The 25,142-nt window shown below is 36.6% G+C and overlaps 1 protein-coding gene across 1 annotated transcript in view; it reads right to left on the minus strand.

Annotated features, from left to right (window-relative positions):
• Positions 1-7,546: 7,546 nt before the first annotated feature.
• HPRT1 (hypoxanthine phosphoribosyltransferase 1) overlaps positions 7,547-25,142 on the minus strand; it is a 31,386-nt gene continuing 13,790 nt past the window's right edge. The window contains exons 3-9 of the mRNA XM_024566785.4: positions 24,563-24,746; positions 15,861-15,926; positions 12,647-12,664; positions 10,532-10,614; positions 9,037-9,083; positions 8,807-8,883; positions 7,547-8,268 (exon numbers count right to left, since the gene is read on the minus strand). Coding sequence (XP_024422553.2) covers positions 8,221-8,268; positions 8,807-8,883; positions 9,037-9,083; positions 10,532-10,614; positions 12,647-12,664; positions 15,861-15,926; positions 24,563-24,746 — 523 coding nt within the window. The 3' untranslated portion in view covers positions 7,547-8,220. The remainder of the gene's footprint in view (positions 8,269-8,806; positions 8,884-9,036; positions 9,084-10,531; positions 10,615-12,646; positions 12,665-15,860; positions 15,927-24,562; positions 24,747-25,142) is intronic.

Raw genomic sequence — 25,142 nt, forward strand, 5'->3', positions numbered from 1 at the left:
AACACTAACAAACAAATCAAACTGCACTACAGATGAATAACACAGCCACACTGAAAGGGATGGAGAAGAAAATAACTAATAAAGTTTATGACAAAAAAAGATCTGTCCACAAACACTAGACTCTAGCTGATAAATCTGTTACAGGCATATGTAACTACTTTATGATACTAGGGTGAACAAATAAATGAATGAAGCCACATTCTTACTGTCAAAGAAAAAAGTTTAACAATAAGGAAAAGGGCCTCTGACTGGTGTGGCTCAGTGGATTGAGTGCCAGCCCATGAACCCAGGGTCAGTGGGTTTGATTCCCAGTCAGGGCACATGCCTGGGTTGCAGGCCAGATCCCCAGTATGCGCGGTTGCATGAGAGGCAACCACACACTGATGTTTCTATCCCTCTCTTTCTCTCTCCCTTCCCCTTCCCCTAAAAACAAGTAAATAAAATCTTTAAGAAAAATAAGGAAAAGGGGTCCTGGCCGGTGTGGCTCAATTGGTTGGGCATCTTCCTGCAAACCAACAGGTCTGGGCACATGCCTGGGTTGTGGGTTGTTTCTAGTTGTGGTATGCAAGAGGCAACAGATCGATGTTTCTCTCCCTCTCTTTCTCCCTCCCTTCTCCTCTCTTTAGAATCAATAAAAGAAAAAACATTTTAAATAAGGAAACAGGAAAGGCTAGTGAGGATCTTGTGGTGTGGATTAAAGTGGAAAATCATTGTTTATTTTTGTGTGTATACAGATAGATAGAAATAAAGGTGTGTGTGCGCATGGGTTAGTATGCTTGATTATATTGCATAGAGCTGTCCACTGGGAGGACCTAGAAGCAAACACCCCAATAATAAGCACACTTAGCTCCCAGATCCTGGTTTCTAATACCATTCTTCAAGAAAGGAACCAGGGCTCCGTGGAGTCACGGCTGTTTATGGGCCAGACCAGGGCAAATAGAAGGTGAACCTGTAGTATCTTGTGGTGCCAGAAAATTGTGAAGTGCTTGAAAAAGGATGGAGGCCTGACAAGAGGACATGGGAGCTACGGGAAGATGTGCGGGAAGTGCTTCAGAGGAAGCCACGCGCAATATAACTGAACCTTTGATGTATGTTCAGAGCCCTCAAAATATTGTCAAAATGAAAGGAATAGAAAAAAAGGTTGGGAAAGGAAGTTCTACTGAAAAATTACCAAGTTTGAAAGTCACTTCAGTCATTAATCATAACATGGAAGCTCATTATGAAGCACACCCATATTGTTTAAAGAGAAAACTTGAAACTTAATTTGGCAGTTTTTATCAGTTAGTGCTTGAAGTTACAAATAATAACGAAAAACCATTAGAAAATCATTACTCTTTCAAGTGGTTTGAAGTATCTATAAAATTCACATTTAAAAATGGCAAAGAGCACATACAATCCTTCACGCCAGAAAGATATTTTGTCTGAAGCTGCCCACAGAATCATAAAAAGAAGCCAGCAGAAAAATTTAAAGATCACATTGGAGGAACTTTGTAATTATCTTTGAAAATGTTTCCTAATGCCAAAGGCAGAGAGTTTACATTCTTAAAAATTATCTGTGACCTCAAAAAGCTGTTTTATGTACAAGTCATTTGGAAGTATTACCTTCAAAGAGCTTAGTATTTTCCTCTATGCTGTCAGTGTACTTGTTTCCACACAAGAGCTGGGAACTAAAGGTTAAGTGGCAATGAAATAAGAGGGTAGGTTCTGGAATAAGATTGCCTGGTTCAAGCACACCTACCACTTTCTAGCTATGTGACTCTGGGCAAATAATGCAACTTCTTTTGGACCAAATTTCCTCATGTATAATATTGGAATTTAAAACAACTCGACCTCACTGGAGTTATCATAAAAAGTTGAAAGTGCATAGTACAGTTCCATTGCATATGGTAATAATTGAACAAATGTTTGCTATTATTAATAAATAGGGGTTTCTTTGCTCAACCTGAAAAATATAAGCTTTGCTTCTAATAGTAGGTAATTCAGATATAATCTCAAAATCTTATTTTGTTTTAAACTATCATTTATCCAACAAGTATGTATTGAGCGCTATAATTTGCAGGCACTCTTGTAGGTGCTGGGGACATGGCAGTGAACAAGACCGGCAAGGTCCTGCCCTCCTGGAGCTGAGTCTACGAGGGGAGACAGACAAAAAGTAGAGAAATTAAAGGAAAAGGTCAATTTGGTGGGTGCTTTTAAGGGAACAACTCTCCCATGGATGTCTTCACATAAGGCCACACACACAAGGTCAACTGCAGTCTGACCCAGGTCTCAGAGGAATACCCTGTGACCCTCCCGGGAGCATGGCAACGTAAGCAGCCTTGCGAGGAGCTGTCCCAAAGCCACTTGTCACCCACCTCCCAAATTGTAGGAGCCACCATAAGGCAATTTCTCACCTGTCTCCCTGGTGCTGGTGAGGCATGAGACTTTCAAACTTGCCTCCCTGCTTAAGGTAGAGCTGCAGGCTGTAAAATCATTTAGCTGGAATATGGATCCAGCTCCTCCACAATAGGACAATCCACCACTTGCGTCATCTGTCCTTTCTGGTTTGGTGTCATCCTGTGGGACTGGGGATGAGGGGAGCTAACATCATGATCTTGCTTATACTAAGTAATAAACTATCTGTATTCACTTGGGCCCTTTCCTTCCCTGCACAATTGATGGCAAAGTAGCCAGTCCAACCTCGCCACTGTAGTAGTTGCCATTTAAGGACTGCTTGACCAGGAGGAAACTAAAACAGAGGTAATGTAATGAAGAGTAAGTTTGAGGCAGTTAAGAAAGGCAGATCAGAGAAACATTCACCAAGGTGATATGTGAGCCAGCCAGGCTGATCTGGGGTAATCGAGTGATAGGCAGGAGGAGCAGCAGTTACAGGAGGCTCTAAGGCAAGGGGGAGACGAAGGGCAGGCTTGAGGAACTGAAGGAACAGCAGTGTGGTTGAAGTGAGCAAGGCGGGGGATACATTTAGACACATGAGCAGTGGCCAGTTTACAGATGGGCCAAATGATAGAGTTTTCGAGTGTTAAGCAGGCAAGTGATATAATCTGAAATATATTTTTCAAATATCATCATCCAAAAAAAGGGAAGAGAAAAAAAGAACGATTTTTAAAAACCCTAACTGCAGGGTGGGGGCAAGAGCAGAGGCAGGGAGAGCAGCTGGGAGGGTTTGGCAGCAGTCTCAGCGCTCTCGCAAATAGTTAAGGTGGTGGCGCACACAGAAGGGGAGTGATTCTGGAGCTTGCTCAGCATGCTTGTGGTGCAGTGGCAGCCAGGGTGCTTGAAGCACTGAGGTGGGGAAGAGTAGATTATCCACCATTGTAAGGACTTTGGCTTTCACTCCAAAATAGGGAGCCAAAGAGTGACTCATTCTGACTAATGTTTTAGTTAGGATCACTTTGCCTGCTGCGTGTTAAGACTGTGTGTGTGTCAGGCAGGGGAAGGGGGGCAAGGATGGAACTGGAGATCTGGTCAGAGGCTACTGCAATAACCCAGAAAAGAAATGCTGGCCAATTTGTCCATAGTAGCCTTCCCTCCACTAATTTGGCCATTGAACCTCTAAAATGGTCTCTTCTGTGAAATGTGCTGCGAATCAATAAAAATAATGTATAGAAGTAAAATAATGTATATAAAGCACTTAGCACATCTGACACACATTAAAAGTATTAAATAGTGGCTACTTCTGGCATTGCCAGTTTTATTTCTGAAGCCCCTGCACCTACTTGTAGAACAGTTTAGAGGTTCTTATGCCTTTAAAAATGTAAATAAAATCTTTTCATTCCCTAATTTATTTTATTTCAATTTTAGTAAATTTATTTCCATAAATTCTGGTTTTCTTTTAATTTAGTATTTAAGGTTTTTTATTAAATTTAGGGGGGTGGCATGGGTTAATAAAATTGTATGTTTCAAGTATACGATTCCATCATGCATCTGCATTGCATCTGCTATATAACTGCATTGTGTGTTCACCACCCACAGGCAGATCTCCTTCTGTCACCAATCATTTGACTCCCTTTACTATCCCTCCAACACCCTTTCCTTCTGGTAACCACCATACTGTTGTCTGTGTCTATGAGGGTTGGGTTTTTTTTTGGGTATTGTTTGTTCATTTGTTGCTTTCAGTTTTATATCCCACATATGAGTGAAATCATATGGTTCTTGACTTTTTCCATCTGACTTATTCCACTTAGCATACCACCCTGAAAGTGCCCTATCTCCTCACTCCCTACACTAAGTCTCAGTGCCTTCCCATAGCAGAATGCTGAAAATCCATACACCTTGCCACAGCCTGCCAGATTGTCCATGGTTTGGCCCTGGCCTTCCTCTCCAATCTCAGGTCCTACTGCTCTCTTTAATTGCAGACACTGGCCTTCCTTCTTTCCCTCCAACACCTCACATATTTTGCCATGTCAAACACTAATAAAAAAAAGCCCTGGCTGGTGTGGCTCAGTGGATTGAGTGAGTGCCAGCCTGAGAACCAAAGGGTCACCAGTTCAATTCCCAGTCAGGGCACATGCCTGGGTTGCGGGTCAGGTTGGGCCTCCAGTAGACAACCACACATTGATGTTTCTCTCCCTTTCTCCCTCCCTTCCCCTCTCTCTCAAAATAAATAAATAAAATATTTAAAATAATAATAATAAGGAAAAAAAGACCACTGAAATGGAGCTGGGGTTGCCGTTGCAGAACTGCCTTGCACATCTCATTCTCAAACCTTTGGAATGTTAAAACAGGGCAAAATGACCTTAAGACTGGGCCTAAAGCAAGCTTGTGTCTCAAAGAACTGTTTGCAAAGATGGGCAGAAAGCAGGTATGACTACAGGACCCATGACTACCGTACTGAAAATTAAAAACAGTGTTTAGAATTAACATCACCATGTTCATGTTGTCTATGTCTATGGAAATACCTTCCTTCTATTGATATAATTGTTCCTTTTCATGAATATCCATTGTCTTTGTCTCCTGATTGGAACATTATTTGGGCTTCTGCCTAAATCAGTGCTTCCCAAATGGCTCTTATTTGATCTCAAATAAATGCTTGTTGCTTCCCACTTTGAACTGCCTTTTTATTTTTAGGTTAACAGTCACCATCTCAGCACCTTTGGATTTGCTATTCCTACTGGAAGAACTGTCTACACCGAGCCCTTCATGCGGCTGGTTTCTTTTCTATTTAGTTGAAGCTCTAACACACGGTACCCAGACCTCATTCCAGCCCCAGCACATTGCTGTTCCAGGTTCTTCACAGCCTGCCACTATTTGCAATTATCTTGTTTACTGTCCCCCTTTGCCCAGAAATGCCTAGAATGAAATCTTCATGAAATCAGGAATCTTGCCCTGTCTTCCCCAGTACCTGGTCCACAGAGGGTGCTCAGTGGACCAGTTTCCAAAACCTGAAATATAGGGAAGGACATTAATTGATTAACTTTCCAAGCTATTAGAGTAGTAGCCAAGTTATTTATAAATCTTTTATACATGGAATTAAAATGGAGACCTACCTATATTTATAGGTATGATACACAGATAATCTAAGCATTCACAACACAGGAAAACATGATGGGTTCAACACATGAATTTTCCGGGTCATTACCTCTTCTTTAAGTAAGTACCAACTCCACTTGGATGGTAATACTTGTATTCCTAAAACAGATCCCATGCTTCCCTATCTCCTGTAAACAAGCAAATAAAGTTTCATTTTCTTTTCCTTATGAAGGTCCCTTATTATACAGGGTTGTAATGAAAGTGCAGTCTTTAGGGATTACTGAGGTGTGACATTTATGACCATTTGCTCCTATACTAAATGACTAAATGACCCCAAGAGGCTACACCTTATGTCTTATTAATACTTTTTTTGACTTTGGACAGACTGTTAACCTAAAAATTACTGCTGCTCCTATCAGCATCACCCTTTCCCTATATTATAAATGGACTATGTCTAATCTGTTGAAAATCGATTAAATAAATTATTAGAATTGTATGCCCAAAAAGCAGGTTAAAGAAGGTCTGAGGAATATTCTTATCAGAAAAGTACATGAGCTTCAGGAGGTTCCTTCCTAGGTGTTACCTAGGTTTCTTGTTGGGTTTGCCAACCAGCTAAAACATTACTTAACTACAAACTGAAGACTTTTGGTGAGTCAGAAGGAGAAACAGTTCAGCTTCTTCATGATATTGTAGCAAGAATCAGTCAGATTTTGGGTTCAAGCTTTGCCTCTTACTAGCCATGCACCTAACTTCTCAAACCATTCACTGTTTGAAGTAGCAACTAATGTTTAAGGAGCACTCGGTATGTCCCAGGCCACTGTCCTATTTTACCTGTGCTATCGCATCTAGTTATTTCTTACAATAAGCCTATGAAGGAGACAGCATTATCCCCATTAGTCAGTTGGGTAAACAAGTTCCAAAGTTATGTAACTCAATGTCATATAGCTATATAAGCCAAGGTCAGGACAGTCTAACCCCAAGTTCTTAGCTATTCATTCATTCAACAACAATCTGAGCTCCTATTATCTTTGAGGCACTAAAAACACACATCAGTGAACAAGACAGATAAAAATTCTCGCCTTCCTTATGGAGCTTACGTTTTAAGATGTGGAGAGGAGAGTCAGTGAGCAATAAATCCAAATGTAAATTATACCACCTATTATTAGGTTACAACACTCAAAATTGCCAATAGCCAACTACTTTTACCTATAAAAAATGGTAGTTGCATAGGGGAGAGTAATGGAGGAGAAATGGGGACAACAGTTAATTGAACAATAAAAACAAGAAAAGAAATGGTGATTTCATATGGATCAACCTAATAAAATGGTTAAGTGCAACTGAAAAGAGATGGGTTAGGAGGGTCAGCAGTGGCAGAGAGGTTGCAGTTATAAATTACCTCAGTGAGGTGACATATTGGGGCGGGGGTGGGGAGGAATCAGGAGTTATCTTGGGCACTCAGGGTTATGAAGATCAGATAAGATTAAAAAAATGAAAATTTTTATAAACTAGACAGTTCTAGTACTATAACAAATTATTATTTAAAGTTCCCTACTTTGCTGCTGGGAATTGCAATAAATATTTAAGGCATAAATATAGCTAGATGGCTCACAAGATTGCTAGTTCACACCTTAGTTGGAACAAAGAAAGAATTAACAGGGCGGGGGTTTGGTTTAAAACTTTTCTTCCCGCTCCCAGAAAACAAAAGGTTTTGTTGTTGTTCTTTAGTCAATAAAGTATTATCTACACAAAGAAGGTAACAGTACATGTCTGGAAACAAATTGTTGTGACGCAGATGAGGTTGTAATCCAAACAATTTCCAACAGATTTCCAAGAGAAAGTCATGTTATTTTAGCATAGTAAAATGTCATAAAGTATACCATGTGTCTGAAATTTAACATGTCTGAAGAGGGTAAGAATTTCACTAGCTCCACCAATCCATTCTACCAGATAATCATTATTCGCCATGCTTGGGAAAGATTACAGTTAAACTAGCTACTAAAACTTAACAGACAAGGAAAAAGTAACCAAAAGAAAACTATACTAGGTTAATCTGTAGAGAAGTGATAGGTATGCATAGTTTCTTTTAAAGAGACAGCCTTTATTTTAAGGATTTTTACATTGAAGAATTCAAAAGGTGGTAAAGTTTTTTTTTTAATTTATTGATTTGTATTTAAAAGGAACTGTTGACAAAGAGTCACTGAAAATAATCTGAACAAGCAGGAAAATACAGTTAGTAATACTGAAACACTACTAAAATAACTCCAGAACATATGGTTTATCTGCTGTAACGATATCTCTTAGATGCTCTCATTGATACAAAACCTGACTGCTGTTTTACTTTTCTCAACACACAGTGGTATAATGAACAATATTCAATCACTTCTGTACTTTCCTGAATATATAAAAATTAAAATACCTATTAAAAACTAATATATCTTCTCTTTAAATTTTTCTTACAGATACAATTACAATATTTCCATTCAATAGTGGTGTGGTTTAAGAGATTTTTCATTCACAAGTCAAATAACAATCCACCCAAAGGGAACCGATAGTCTTTAGGCTCATAGTGCAAATAAAGAGCTCAAGAATGCAGCAACTGACATTTCTAAAATACAAAACAGATAAAATTCTTAGAAGATACATGCAACAAGCTCTACTAAGCAGCTGGCCACAGAACTAGAACATTTGATAACTTTACTGGTGATTTCAATAGGATTCCAGATGTTTCCAAACTCAACTTGAACTCTCATCTTAGGCTTTGTATTTTGCTTTTCCAGTTTCACTAATAACACAAACATGCTAAAAAATAAAAATCCAGAAATTCGCATTAGAAAAGTGTATTCTGAAATGGAAGGCAAGAACAGAACTTTGCATATCTTATGTGAATAGTATTAGGCTGCAGGGTTTGTTTATTTTTTTTTTACTAAACAAACTGAAGTTTGCGCAGTCTTCTCAATCTTCTTCACTTATGTTTATAAATGCATTCTCAGGACTCCTGCCTCCAGTGAAGGAGGCAGGCATTTGAAGGACAGTGAAATAAAAGACTTAAACTAGTTCATTTATTTCTTACTTATGACCACATCTATCATCTGAAATAATAATGGGACAGTTAGTGTATATGAAAGCTGTTCGACTATTTCAGCCAGCGAGAAGTGTCACCGTAGCCTGGCCAAGTTCCAGATCTAAGGACGTCTTTACTTGACTACAGCTTTATGTGACTAATGGGAACCATCAGTCTGCTCAAATTATGAGGTGCTGGAAAGAGAAAACAATTCTCTTTCATAAATTTTTATATGGGTTCTGAAAAATGAGAGTGAGAAAAATAAGTTTTACTTACATTCAAATCCCTGAAGTATTCATTATAGTCAAGGGCATATCCTACAACAAACTTGTCTGGAATTTCAAATCCAACAACTAAAAAGAATCATAATTCATCATTTAGATATGGAAAACATCACTTTCAAATCACATGTACCTTCTCTAAAGTAATTCTAAACCATTTCATTTATAAAACTTGTTTGGATTAAAGATGATGGTTAAATGATTGACGAGAAGTAATTCACTTACAGTCTGGTCTATATCCAACACTTCGAGGGGTCCTTTTTACCAGCAAGCTGTTAATTTAAAAATGTGATATGTGACATATTTAAACACTATAGGGCATTACAAAAGAGAACATAAATGTTCTGAAACCGGGTTTCATCTGCATTTAGCACACCATGGTCAGTTTTAACATACCCAAAGAAAGACCATGAAACCGTGTCTAAATAAATCACAGGGATCACTGGGCAAGGGCAGCAATGAGTTCACACTACAGATGAAGCCCTTGATTGATCTCCACCTGGAACATGATGGAGTGTTCTGAGAACTACACCCGACTACCCACGCACCCACTGAAGGACAGCTAATCAGGATACACAGGGGGGGAGTGCCAATGACCAAAGAAAAGAGCGCCCAGTCCAGAATCCCTGGAAATACTATCCCTTAGCCACAAAGGGTGTGGGAGAGGTGAGCATCACCTTTCAAGAGTTTTAATACTTTGCTTACAAAGAGGAACTTTAGGTTAAAAAGTAACTACCATGCTAAAGGAGCTAGTATTTATGTTTGAGAGGAAAAACTACAGGCGGGATGAGTGAATTCTAACAAAAGCTAATTTCATAACTCAAGTGCTGCCTGTTAAAATTTTTTAGCCATTAAAAAAGCTGTAGAGTGATGGTGCTTTGAAAGCCTTGCTATGTGTTAAAGGCAGTCCCAGTAAAACTTATGATTTCATACCTTCCTAGATAAATATACTTAAAGAGCTGGAAATGACCTAAAAGTGATTCTCAGCCTTAACTGCACATGAAGATCATCTGAGAACTTTAAAATAAATAAAACAACACTCAGATACCCAGGCCATACCCCTAACCAATGACATCAGAATCACTAGGGATGGGACACAGACAGAGATTTTTTTTAAAACTCTCAGGTAATTCCAATGTGCAGCTGAAGTTGAGAACCACTGGCCTAAGTCCTAGCCCCCAAGGGATCATCTGATCAAGTCCTTCATGATTCTCTCCCAGTAATTAAATAGATGATACACTTGGAGTGAATTTCCATTTAGAAAGAAAAACAACAAACTACTCACAGCAAAACCCATCCTTCTACCTTCACTCACTGAGGAACACTCCAGAAAAGATATCGTCAAACTCAGTGCAAGATTTAGTATGGGTTCAGGGGAACTCGGCACTTCACATGCCTATAGATCTGAATGTTTAATAAAGCTCCATCTGTAAGGCAAGATGGTAACTCATTTTCTAAGCAATTTCAATACTTTCAGTGGATAACCACTCCAAAGATATACAAATGGTCAATAAGCAGATGAAAAGAATCTCAAGATCACTGTGCATCAGAGAAATGCACAATCATTTACAAAGGATCCTACTAAGTTTTATTTGAGATCACATTGCTTTTTGAAGATAAAACAACCACTGAGAATATTTACCCTTACAAAGGAGTAATTACTTAATCCCCTTGCAAATGAAGAAAATATCCTGTGACAAAATGTTATATATATATATACCTTGCGACCTTCACCATCTTCGGATTATACTGCTTGACCAAGGCAAGCAAGGTTTGCATTGTTTTGCCAGTGTCAATTATATCCTTTAAAAGAAGACATTTAAATGGTAAATAAACCCATCAAAACTTTAAATTCAGAGTCATTATATGAGCACAAAATACCCAAGCCTCATGTATAACTGGAATAATGCCATTTTTTCTCAGTACATTTACCTCAGTACAGTAATCCTTATCACAATTCATACACTAGATATTCTAGAATCTGTAAATCATCTGGCTCTCAGCAAGCAGTAGGAATGCTGGTCCTCCAGACTGGATTTCAGTAGGCACCAAGAGGTCAATGACAGCTAATTTAAATATATGTTTATTTAAACATATAAAATATATTTAAGGCTTAAATATATGTTTATTATTTTTACATATATTTATTAAAATATATTTAAATACATAGCTATTGTATATTATATATTGCTTAATATATATTTATTAAATACTGTTTATTACCTAATATATTTATTGTTATTTATTATATATAATTATTAAATATATATTATTTAAATGTATTTATTCAGAACAAACCCATCTCTCATTGGGAAAATATTTCTTAAACCATAACCCTAATGCTCTTCAATGAAAATACTCTCTACAAATGGTATAAAGCAGTGCTTCACAAAGTGGGGTCTATGAGTCATCAGAAACAGCAGGACTGGAGACTTGTGAAAAATGTAGATTTTGGGGCCGTGGCAGACAGAATTCTGATGGCTTCCAAGACACTCCTGCCCTCTGGTGTACACACCAGGAAAAATTCTCTCCTGCTGAGGATGAAGACGGAACTGTGAAAAAGATGGGATGTTCACTCCTGTGACGATTAGGTTATATTGTGCAAGATAGTTGTAACAGACTGGAGAGAGATTCTCTGGCTGGTTTTGAAGAAGTCAGCTGCGATGTGCAATAGCCATGTGACACAGCATGAGGACAGCCTTTAGGAGCTGAGAGCAACTCCTGGCTCTCAGTCCTGCACCCACAAGAACTAAATTCTGCCAACAACCTGAATGAATTCGGAAGAGGCCCATGGGCCACAGGTGAGATTGGAGCCCCAGTTTTGAATCAGCGTGATGAGACCCAGAGCAGAGGACCCAGCTAACCTGTACTTGAGCTCTCGACCCATGGAAACTGAGATAATAAATCTGTTGTTTTAAGCTGCTAATTTAGGCATTACCCCAGGAAAAATGAATCAGTCTGAAGTGGAATTAATGAAGCTACATTTTAAGAAAGCAACACATTCCCAGGGATAGTCATATACATAAAACCTTTGAAAAGAGTATTATTTGTTTATTTTTTAAATCTACAAGCTAAAGTTTCTAAAAACAACAAAAATTAATTCAAGGTTACTGTTGCTCTTAAGCCTTAAACCATTTTACATAAGAGAATGAGAATTTATTCCATTGGTGGGAGTATAAAGTATACACCACTTTGGTAAGTCATTTGGCAATAATAGTAAAATTGAAAATGTACAAATTCTACAACCCAGTCATTCTACTTCTAAGTGCCGATATTTAGAAGGAATTCATATAAATGCACTTCAGGACATGAAAGGAAGGCTCTTAGCAGACCTGCTGTAGTAGGAAAAATTGTAAGCAAACTCCTTATTTGTAGGGTATAAATTGGTTGATTCATACACTGCAAAGCTATACGGCATTTTAAGGCCAACTGACTCTATATGTGTCAACAGGAATAACCTCAAAACCAATTTTGAGTGACAATAACAAGCTGCAAGAGAGAATATATATAGTGTGGCACTGTATCAATTTTTAAATCAAAATATATTGTGTATATGGATACATATATGCAACAGAACCAATAAAAACATGCATGTGAATAATACACATTAACTTTAAAAGAAAAAATTTCAAGCCAAAAAGAGGAGTAAGAAATGTTCCAAAATTTTTTCCATTATCCAATACAAATAAAGTACTTTTGACAACCTCACTCTCTTATAACACGAGCTCACCATTAAAATTGAGTAAGAGGAATTTCTTTTCCTAGCTTACCTCTATGACTGTGCATACTAAGTTAGAACATCATAAACACTATATTAAAAGTATGGAGAACTTACTTCAACAATCAAGACATTCTAGAAGAAAAAGAGAAATGAAAATCAGTACAATGAATCAGACAGTGTTTCTAATTATAACTCAAATCATAACATAACAAATTCCATCTGTTGGGATTTGGAACTCTTTAATATGAAATTTTCACTGCAATGGAATTTTTAAAAATAAAATTTGACCCATATGTTCATTTTTAAAAGTTTTTATTACTTAAACAGAGGTCTAATCTTGGACAAGACATAAAATTTCTCTGAGCCTCAGTTTCCCATGAGTAAAATGAGGGACTTGAATGAATATGTGTCCTCAACTCTAAAAGTCAATAACTATAATTTAGACAATAATTCCAAAATCATGCATTTAACGTACCATATGGAATCTAATTCAAAACCCATTTACTCATTAGACTGAAATTGTTCTGTATTTTCTGCACGTGTTCATATTCTTAGACTCAAGAAAGATACCAATCTTTGCTTCCTCCCACCATAAACCCTCACCCTAATTTCTACCTCTCAGAATTTTATAGCTGGAAGAACCCTTAGAGAAAATACTATTGAACTACCTTCAAAGTAGAGAAGAATCCTATTTATTCTTATATTAGTTATAGAAATAAAGTAGCATTTCACATACTGGTATAATCACTAGCGTGAGATTCATACTACATTGTTTATTTTAGATCTCATTTCTCTGTCATGTACACATAACATCAAAATTTTAATGTTCTATATATTCTTCTAAGTCAGTGGTTACCAACGGAGGGCACACAAGATCCATTTAGTTGTAAGAAAGGAAAATTAGAACTTTCTAAAAACCTCGATTTGCATAATCTATAATGTTGCATGTACTTTACAATATACATAATATTACTACCACAGTTCATATATAATTTACTCCTCTCTTCATATCACAACTAATTTATCTTTCAAGAGATACTGCAATCTAAATCTTTAGTAAAACTGAATATAGTAATTAACACACCAATAATTTTTTTCACCACTTACTATGTGGTTCTTTCTCAACGTTCTCTACCCTAGCTAGCACATCTGAAGGATAACATTTTGCTGTCAGTAACTGTGGCTCATTCCTGCAGCGATGTGCACCATGGGATGATGTTATAGTTTGAAAACACTGAATTAGTAGAAAGAAAAACTGGATTCTAGTCTTGGCTCTAATACAAGTACCTGCATAAGCTTGATTACCAGTAAGTCATAATCATAGACTTTTGGTGGTATGAGACAGTTTATACAAATCAAAGTCCAAAGACATTAATACTGTTTTAAAAAAATAAAAGAACGAGAATTGCTACCGTTGTTGAGAGCTTGTTTTTTGTCAAATAGCTATATCATTACTTAATAAATGAAAAAAATTGAAGCTCAGAGGTCTGTGACTTGCCTAAAGTCACAAAAATAGCCAAGCAATAAATAGAGATTTGAAGAGGTGTTTTTACATATTTTTATCCATTAACTTCAAAAAGAGTGAGGTGGGGGGGATATTTATATACAAACGTATATGCATACACAGTGTCCCAAAAAGATTAATATAAACTCTAAATAATCCATAATCTAACCAGCAAGAAATAACTTCATCCAATTTATGTCTTGATTTTTTTCCATAATAAATTGGGCTTTACTATGACTAACATGAAAAGAAAGTTATTTTAGAAACAGAGATCTTTTAAGATCATAGAGCTACATAAGGGAAAAGAGCCATTAGGTGAGAAAGGCAAGGTCAAATAAAATCATAGAAGGTGAAGTCTAGGCCCCCTCCAGCACTAAAAACTGACTGTAAGAATAAGATTTTCAAATGACTTCAAAATATGGGCAAAGCATGCTGAAAGGGAAGGAGGACAGGTCTGGCAGTGGTGTATAGGATGGACAGGGAGGGAAAAGAATCCATAGATTATAATTTCTCCTTTAAAACTTTTCCAGAGATGTTGAGGAGGACAACATTAGTTTAGCATGACTCTGATATGGGATCACAGAGTTTGACAGAAGCGATGCTAAAATGTCCTTACAGATACTAAGTCAAATAAGCTGTAAACATTAACATGTAAAAAGCCAGGTCTGGAGCCTGACGGACCTAGATTCACAAACAAGCTCTACCACTTACTGGCAGGATGACAGAGTAAGTCCTTCAACCTGGCTGAGTCTTACTTTACTGATCTATAAAATGGGAATAGTATCCACCTCACAGAACTCTTTTGAAAATTTAAAATTATGCCTTTATATTTTGGCACAGAGTCTATAAGTAAAAAAATAATGGGCCACTTAAAAATGTACCATTCTATCATTTATCATTGGTTACTCAAAAAACATTTCATTGTATCAGAAGAAAAATATTCAAACATCTTAATATCTATATTAGTTCAGCCAATTGTCTATACTGGAAGAATTTTGATGTTTTTTAAATTTTTGAAATCTCTTAAAATAATCATATGTTTGAATTTACTAAGTGTTCTAACTATCAAAAACTGTTGTAAGAACTCTACGTGGAGCCCTGGCTGGTGTGGCTCAGTGGATTGAGTGCTGGCCTGCGAACCAAAGGGTCACCAGTTCAATTCCCAGTCTAGGGCACATGCCTGCGTTGCAGGCCAGGTCCCCAGAGGGGGGCATGTGAGAGGCAACCACATATTGATATTTCCCTCCCTCTCTTCTCCTTTCTCTAAAAATATATAAAATCTTTTTCCTTTTTAAAAGAACTCTACATGCATCGTTTCACTTAATCTTCTCAACTGTATGAGGGGAATGTCATTATCACCCCCACCTTACATATGGGAGACAGAGAGGTTAAATAAACCGACCACGGTCACACATTAGGAAGTAATAAGCCAGGCTTTGAATCAAAGCTGTCCAGCTGCAGAACCCACACTTTCAGCCACTACACTATACTGTTTCTCTATCTTTTAAGAAATTATGTGTGATTCTATTTTTAAAAAGAAGACTGTCTTTCTCCCCACATATATACTTTTGAAGGATCTGAAATTAGGTCCCCACAGAGGCAGAGGGAACATGGACTTTTAAATTTAATATTGGATTCTGCTGCCTTGTGGCTATTTGGCCTAAAGAAAGATACCTAACCTAGATTGCTTCCAAGGGTTAAATAACCCTGATTTATGTGCATAAGTAACTATGTAAACTGCCTCTTAGTGACTGATTGACCACACAGTGTTACTAATTGACTCTTGGTAGAAAGGGCTATTTTCTTCCCCTTCAAGATACATACCTTTCCAGTTAAAGTTGAGAGATCATCTCCACCAATTACTTTTATGTCCCCTGTCGATTGATCATTCTAGTAAAAAAAAAGATATAAGTATATATGCACATCCTTGTGTATACACACACATTCACATTTCATATTATCAAACAGGACCTAGAAGATTTAAGAAGTTAGCTATCTAATGTCACAGCATTATGAACATGTAAGAATTATGTTTCTAGAAATGAATGACTAGGTAACTTTCAACTAGAGATTAGTAAAAATTAAAAAGTCCTAATTAGCTATTACTGACTTGATGCTTTAGGAGTCCTAAAAATAGGGTGCAACCATTTTCAAGTGGGCAGTATTATAGCAGCCACCCATTTTCATTCACAGTAATTTCTGAACCACGGCGGAAGTTATTAGTATGGTAGGTGTCTGGTTCTGGCCCTAGACCATTCTCATGAGTCAAGCAAGTTGAAGGGTCTGGTGTACAACACACTCAACCCCAAAGATATTTCCCTGAAAAGTCTAGCCCGGGTCCAGTTCATCTTTAGCAGAGTCTGGGAAAGGAGGTCTCATCAGTAGTCCTTTAAGGCATACCTCTTACGTTCCCAGTTTTCCGGTATCACAGAATCCAGTCGAAACTCTGATAGGAGTTTCAAAGGAGAATGCTCCACACCCACTGTAGCGGGTGATGATAATGATCATAATTTGGCTGCACTGGATTCAAGACAGAAAACTGGGGTGAAAGAACAGGTAAACAAAAGAGCCTGGACTTGCCCTTTCAGAGAAGAAACCATATCAAAGCTACAGCAATTACAATAGTGATGTACCAGCACAGTAACAGACAAAGAAATCGAGGAACAAAATAGAGCCCAGAAACAGATCCAGAAAAATCTATGAGGACTTAGTATATGATAAAGATGGTATTTCAAGTCAGTAAGTAGAAGATTAATTATTTAATAAATGATGTTTGATCAACTAGTTATCCACTTGGGAAAAAAGTAAAGTATGATCCCTACCTCACAGCATACACAAAAACAAATTCCAGATGGATTAAAATCTAAATGTAAAAAATAAAGCCATAAGCAGAATGTAAGAAAATAGAGTATTTTCACATTCTTAGAAAGGATGAAAACCTAGGCATGATATGAACCCAAACTGAAAGAAAAGATCTATAACAAATATTCCCATTGGGTTCTAAAAATAACAACCCAATAGGAAAACAAACACAAACAGGCAATTCACAGAAGAGAAGGCCATAACATATAAAATTAGATCTATCTGAGAAACAAATGCTGAAACAATGTGATTCTACTGCTCGCCTATTCACAGTGGCAAAACTTAAGCCTCATGATACATGTGGGCAAAAGTGAGAGAAAAAAAGCACTCCTGTTGCTGAGAGTACCAATTTATATTGGTACAACTTCTTTTGAAAACATTATAGCAATACCTATTAAAATTGTAAACATACATGCCATTTGCCCCAGCAATCCACTTTCAGGAACCGATGCTACAAAAACACTCATAAGTATGCAAATGTACATACAAGGAAGTTCACTGTATCAATTGTTTATAAAAAAGAAGTTCTGGAGACAACCATGTCTTTTAATAGACAACTGTTTAAATTAAGTCCATCCACGTAAGTAAATACCATGCACCTACTGCAAAGAATCTGAAAATCTATCCAAACTGACATGGAACAATGATAATTAAAAACATCTAACAGTACAGCAACATGTTGCCCATAAAGCCACTTTTGTTCAGCATTTTTAAAAAGTTTGTAACAGCAATTACGTCTAAATGGTGAGGATGGTAATAACAAAATTTTTTACTTTTATTTATTTTTATTTTTGTCATATGCTTCTATATACATGTTCAATTTTTATGGAATAGGTTTTTTTTTTTTGAAAAACACAAATGGGCCAAAACTGTTAAGTGTTACAAACTAAACAGAAGATGTAAGTATGGCTTCTGATATAAAAAATAGCTCATATTACTTCTAATTTTAAGGAAATTAAGGCCCTGGCTGGTGTAGCTCAGTGGATTGAGCACGGGCCTGTGAACCAAAGCGTTGCTGGTTTGATTCCCAGTCAGGGCACATGCCTGGGTTGCAGGCCAGGTCCCCAATACGGGGTAAACTAGAGACAACCATACATTGATGTTTCTCTCCCAGTCTTTCTCCCTCCCTTCCCTCTCTCTAAAAATAAATAAATAAAATCTTTTTAAAATTTATTTTATTTTTATATATTTTTTCTGGCCTGCAACCCGGTTGGTTTGCAGGCTGATATTCAATCCACTGAGCCACTAAATAAATAAAATCTTTTTTAAAAAAGGAAATTATGCATGCCCTTTATGCTAACTAACTTAGAACCTAGATTTTCAAATACAGAGAACTGATAAACAGAAAAAAAGTGTACAAAACCTGTAGCTTTCAATGAGAGTGACTCATACTAAATGATTTACACTGTAAATCAAGGTAAACAGTGACATCTTCTGTAGAAATTTGGTACTACAGTCCAACTTCAATTGACCCTCTTTTACAGAGAAAAGAAGTAGTAAAGATCTGAGAACTAAAAAGTATGGAGACAGAGAAAACCCCCAGTGATCCAAAGGCTATGGCAATAAGGTAAGAGACGAGGGAACTCTAAGCATTCAAGACACTGCTGATCCATTAGCCTCCCAAATCTCCATATTCCTGTTTGGCCAAAGGTTTTTAAGTTACACCAATTCTCTTCTGAGGCTTTTTTCATGGAAACAATGCCATCTTTTAAATGGAGGCTAATAAAGAAGATTCATTTAAGAAAAATGGGGCATCCCAATGTGCTAGAATACAGGTAGCAAGTGCCCAGATTGCGTATAAATGGCATCCATGGATCAATTACCCCACCAGAAGAATTTCCTTCTCTCCCTCCCTTCCTGTCTGGAACAAGCTTCCCACTGTACCCCTACTTCATTACATTAATGAGTGATCCTTTTGTGCCTCATCTTGAGATAATGGGACTGGCACAGTAGAGGGGAGGGATTCCCTCCCCTTCCCTCCCCTGCGAGTTGCCCTTCCTTCTCTATCATCCCACCTTTTTCCTCCCATCCGGAGAGCCCAATCTGTCAACTACTTAAAAATCATACCCTTAGCACTTGTGTTCCCATTTTGTCTACTTTTCTTGAGTCCAGGTGAAAAAAGTGAGAAATAAAATAGAAAGGAACTGTGTTTCTTTCTATTTGTCTATCACTAGACATTTTGAAAACCTCTAAGTACCAACAAGAGCTGCAGCTTGGTATAGGAAAAGAGGAAAAGCTGTGTAAAAACACATAATGAATGGGCTGCCAAAAGAATTACTGTATTTTTTGGACTATAAGACATACTCCCCCTCCCCAAATTTGGGAGGAAAATGGGGGCGTGTCTTATAGTCTTAATGTAGCTTACATTTACATTGGTGAAATATTATGTTATTATGTTATTAAATATTTTACCACATTTTTTGCTTCAAAATTTTTTTTCCTATTTTCCTCCTCTAAAACCTAGGTGTGTCTTATGGTCTGAAAAATACAGTACTGGAAGAAACAGGTTGAGACCATAAGCAGAAGATGCAGAGAGGCCAGTCACCAAGGCTGGGGTCCCAAGAGAGCAAGGCTAGGGGTATTAGTAAGGCCGAAGTGTGGCCTTAACATTTAGTGGCTTTGCACTATGTAGAGCTTACTTTTTGCTGTGAACTTCCGATCATTCTTTCAGGAGCCTACAATGGAGTTACTGGGGAAAAAGTCATTCCCTGAACATCCAGTGAGGCTTCAAGTTCAACACACCAAGTCCATAACATTTTCCCTTCACATAATAATTTCAACTATCCTCTCTCCTTTAACTGTTTTCCTATACCCTGGTTAAAAATCAACAGAAGTGAGAATATTAGAATCATATACTTTTAGAGGTAGACTGCACTTCAGATGAAAAATGGCAGATATCTGATTTTCTAAAATAGTATGCAGAAAAACGTAAATCTGGAGAGATATATGTCGAGATAATAATTTATTTACAGTATTTTATGAGGTCTTTTAAAGGAACAGATTCCCTTAAAAAAAGCTATTACAAGTTTTAAAATATGCGGATGTAGCTGGGCCCTTATAGATCATCCAGTCCTGCACTATTCAATACAGTAGCCACCAAGCACATGTGGCGATTACTTAAAATTAAATAAAGTTAAAAATTCAGTTCCTTTGTTGTACAAGACATATTTCAAGTGCTCAATGGCTACATGTGGCTAGTGGCTCTGTATTAGACAGCACATATAGACTATCTGTATCATTGCAGAAAGTTCTATTTGTCAGAACTGCTCTAATCAAATCAAAGATACCACTTAGCAATAAAAGAACACCAAGAAAAATTGAAGAGTTAGTACTGATATTTAATACCTAGCATTTTCAAGTATGCCGTTTTCGAACTTTCAGAAATTATTGCATTCTATCTTTATGCTTTTCATTCCATGCCTGATTTGGGACTAGTACCTAATATAATAAATAGTTCAATAGGACCACTTCTCAGGGCCTAAGATAGTACCTTGTATATAACACATGATCACTACATGTTTGCTAAGTGGATCAATCTACTTCCTTAATTTATCACAAAATCTGTAGTTTCACAGGCCCAAACTCTAACTCTGCTTTTATGTCCTAAGAATCAGAGTGCTTATACAAAACCTCACTTGTCCAACAAGGACCACATCAACGTGAAAATGCACAGGAAAGGGCTAGAAAGTGTGCTCTGACCCTGGTTCTGTTAAAGTTTCCTTATACCACAGATAGTATATATCCCTATTCCTGCCAATTTAAACTAAATAAAAAGTAGGAGAAAGGTATAAATCACTTCACTAGCTTTACATACATATAGATAGACATAGATTTATAGAAGAGCTTTACATTATGTAGTGTCAAATTTCAAAAGATACACATATTTAACTTCAACTGTTCTGAAGAAAGCACACCTCAAAAACAATTAACTAAATACAGAGAAAAAGGTCAGACTGAAAATACTGACCTCTTCTGAGACACATTAAGACACTACTGCAACAGTCCCGACTGGTGTGGCTCAGCTGGCTGGGTGCCATCCTACAAAGCGAAATGTCACTTCTTTGATTCCCTGTCAGGGCACAATGTTTGGTTCCCAGTTGGGGCCATCTGAGAGGCAACCGATCCAACGGATTGATGTTTCTCTCTCACATCAATGTTTCTCTCCCTCTGTTTTCTCCTCCCTCCCCCTCTCTCTAAAAATAAATAAATAAAACCTTTTAAAAAAGAAACTAATGCAATATTTGCTACATTTTCTTTAACAAGCTTATTCAAACAGCCATCTTCTTACAAATTACAATAAAGTAATTTGCATCTTTGATATATTAAACAGCCCAATTAAGCCATTAATCAAGCAACTTCTAAGATCAAGACTGAAAGTTATAGCTTTATATACCTTGACTGCAACTGAGGGAAAAACTCCGTAAGTGGTGAAATGAATTTTGGTTGCATGTAAAACTTCTGACTAGTAGAAAATGAAAATAATAGGAAGCCCATATTAGAGGATCCAATTCAGTTAAAAGTTTTCCCAAATACGACTCTGAGTTCTCCACAGAGTTAAAGGCTTGGGTTCAAATCAAAGACCTGTATGATCTTGGGCAAGGTATTAATCCCTTTTTACATCATTGTTCTCAAATGTATATGAAGATTAAAAAAATATGTGTATCAAAAAAACAGGCTAATTTTCCCTTTTCTTAAGGCCCACACAAAAATATTCCCACAAAAAACTTTTTTTGTCTGACAACTTTTCCTCCTGAAGCATCATTTCTTACTAAACTATTTCAGTAAAAAAAAAATTACTAAAAAATTGAACTGACAATAGAGAAAATCCATTTCCATACTTACCAGTTGCTTGATTTTTCTGAAAATCACAGAGCTTTAGGGATAGAAAAGGGCACTGACTATATAGTACTAACATTGCATTGTTCATTGCATTGCACATTCACATTTTAATACCTCTGAAATCGACATACTACAACTGATCACAATTTACTACCATAACTGACAGTGTGTTTTTTCTTAGCAGTAAAAAATAGCACTAAGACTTAAAATCAGTGGTATCTTAGAATTAATGGAAATGGTATTTGGAATCCCCAGTCAATTTCCCATCTAGGCACTAAGCAAATAAAATCCTGCCTAGCTTCTTTGATAAACAGTAGGTAAACTAATATACATGTGTGTGTATTCAAAGAAAAAATTCATTAAAGTATAAGAAATAAAAGTGCTGGTGAAATTTAGAGTAACTTATCTCCCTTATAATTTTTGTGGTTGTATGTTTTTATAATAAATGTGTTTTTTAATCAGAAAAATGCAATTTTTATTTTGAACAAAAACTAGATGGGGTGTGTTGACATTGCTAGGACTTTTTAAATAATCCAGTAATATTTAACAGCTCATGAAGCATTTCTTTAGGGTTAGTACAGACCAGTCAATGTGTAATTCACTATTTCAAACTGGTCAAGATCAGCATGCAAAACTACACTAACATCAATGTTACTGATACTGCAAACAATTTTAAATTTCCATTTTACAACTTTATCAAATTAAGTTGCCTAGATTTTTATATGGACATGTGAGTATCTTCCACAACAAATTGAAAAATTAAAGCACATGGATGGTTTTCTTAATTTCTGTTGCTTAGCAGCAAATCCACGTAGAATTTCACATAAAACAGAAGATATTATTTTCATCTTTGTGAAAATTCAGCTAAAAGTCTGCTCTGCTTATGTTTAAGATTTCACATTTTTTATCAGCTGAGGAGTTGAGCTTAATAATCCTCTAAGATCTAAAACTAATAAGAGAAGAAACTACAAGTAGAAAGTGGAATTAAAATGTCCAAATGTTCCTTTCCTTCAAATTGCTCTTACAGCTATAAAATACGTTTTAAAAACTTGTTTTTATGAGTTTTCTTTTCAAAGAAAGAACATTCTGCCCAATTTCCCAGAGGAATGAAGTATGGGTCATAAAGTAACAAGATTTGATTTTTATGTGTGTGTGGGTGGGGTGCTTAAGAAGATCAAAGAAAAGTCTTACCAAGGACTTTAAGTACATGTTTTGGCTCTAAGGAACAATATATTAAAAACTGGGCAGCTATACTGTGTAAAATTAAATCTCAGTTTAAATCAGCAAAATAAATAACTTATGTTGAGTAAAAATCCAAATTTTTTGCCCTGGCTGGTATGGTTCAGTGGATTGAGTGCCAGCCTGTGAAGCAAAGGGTCATCGGTTTGATTCCCAGTCAGGGCACATGCCTGGGTTGCTGGCCAGGTCCCCAGTACGGAGCATTGGAGAGGCAACCACACATTGATGTTTCTCTCCCTCTCTTTCTCCTTCCCCTCTCTCTAAAATAAATAAATAAATAATATATTTTTTTAAATCCAAATTTTGTATTTAAATAAGCCTTTAATTCAAACAAGACTCTGACAAGTTAAAAGGAGCTTAAAAATATGAACTAATGTCATGATATATGAGCATAAATGATTTTAATGGGATAGGGAAAATGTCTATAATACTTAAGTTATTATCTAATCATCCACTGGACTGATGAAAACATGAAAAAGATCAAAGATTCCAGCCAAATAAATGATTAACAAAGAGAATGAAGGTTGAAAGTTAAATGTACATAAGTGGTCTTATTCTCAATAAAAATGTAAACATAAGGTGATTTTCTACAAAGATGTACTAGAATACTGACTCATGAAAGAGCAAAGACTGAGCATTCATGCTAACCTTTCAAGAAGCCAGGAGAAATCCCATTTTTAAGGAAAAATAGTAACTCAGACACTACACTGCTAACTTGTAACCAGAAACAAAGCAACAGTACGAAGTAATAAAAATTAAACATGCATATGATTAAAAAATTGTGGATGATAAAACGTCATCTACATATGGATGTTCATGTGTAAACATCACACTGATCTTTGTTCATCCCAGTGTCAGTATTCTGAAGCATTTGAGTTTGTGTAACACAGGTAGAGTATCTGTGAATCAAAAGTGGTTTCTTCAATATGCCAATGGTCTCACTCCATTTGTGTTTTCTAGGAAATAATTGTTAACCCACCTTATTTATCAGAACTAACTAGGACAACATCCCCAAAAAGCAATCTAGTTCCAGAGAAGATATCTGCCACTGGTAAATATAGTTAAAAAAAAAACCCAAAAAACTATCACCCAAGTCCCAACAGCAACTCTTAAAAGGGGTTATAAAAAAATCCAAAAAAACAGGCCTGGCTGGTGTAGCTCAGTGGATTGAGCATGGGCCTGCAAACCAAAGGGTTGCTGGTTTGATTCCCAGTCAGGGCACATTCCTGGGTTGCAGGCCAGGTCCCCAGTTGGGGGCATGGGAAGGGCAACCACACATTGATATTTCTCTCCCTCTCTCCTTCCCTTCCCTTTTCTCTACATACATACATACATACATACATACATACATAAAATCTTTAAAAGAAAATCCAAAAAACAAAACAAAAAAATTCAAACCTTTAAAATAACTATATAACCTCTAATGTGACTCATTTGAAAAAGACAATATTCACTTAGATGTAAAGTACTGGTAAATATATTAGAAAATCTCACTCTAACCAATTGAAATGAACATTTAAGTATAGTTTGCAAAGCTTCAAAAACATACAGGAAACATACAGGAAACATATATTAAATACACTTACACAGTAGCTCTTCAGTCTGATAAAATCTACAGTCATAGGAATGGATCTGTCACTATTTCTGTTCAGTGCTTTGATGTAATCCAGCAGGTCAGCAAAGAATTTATAGCCTCCCTTGAGCACACAGAGGGCTACAATGTGATGGCCTCCCATCTCCTTCATCACATCTCGAGCAAGACGCTCAGTCCTATGGAAATAAAATTTGGAATTTAATAGAAATTTATTTATAATAAAAATGCACTTAGCCTTTATAACAAACATCCCTTAAACATTAAACTTCCATGAAATACATCTTTGGCCCACATAAAGTATATCCTTGCTTCATAATGCAAAGACAAAAATTTCAAGAACTTTCAAAAACCAGGTAAACTATAATACCTGTAATAAAATTTTAAAATGCAATTCAAAACAAGACACCATTTTCATTTATCAGACTGGCAAATTCTGATTGAATGAAATTTCCATGGTAATACACAATATTAGAAGATTTTGTGTGGAAAACAGGACTCATATACCAGTGGGAATGCAAATTAACATAACTGTCTGGAGGATGATTTGGCAGTATCCCAACATTCAAGAAACA

This window comes from Desmodus rotundus, chromosome X, assembly GCF_022682495.2.
Source record: "Desmodus rotundus isolate HL8 chromosome X, HLdesRot8A.1, whole genome shotgun sequence".
Taxonomy (NCBI): Eukaryota; Metazoa; Chordata; class Mammalia; order Chiroptera; family Phyllostomidae; genus Desmodus; species Desmodus rotundus.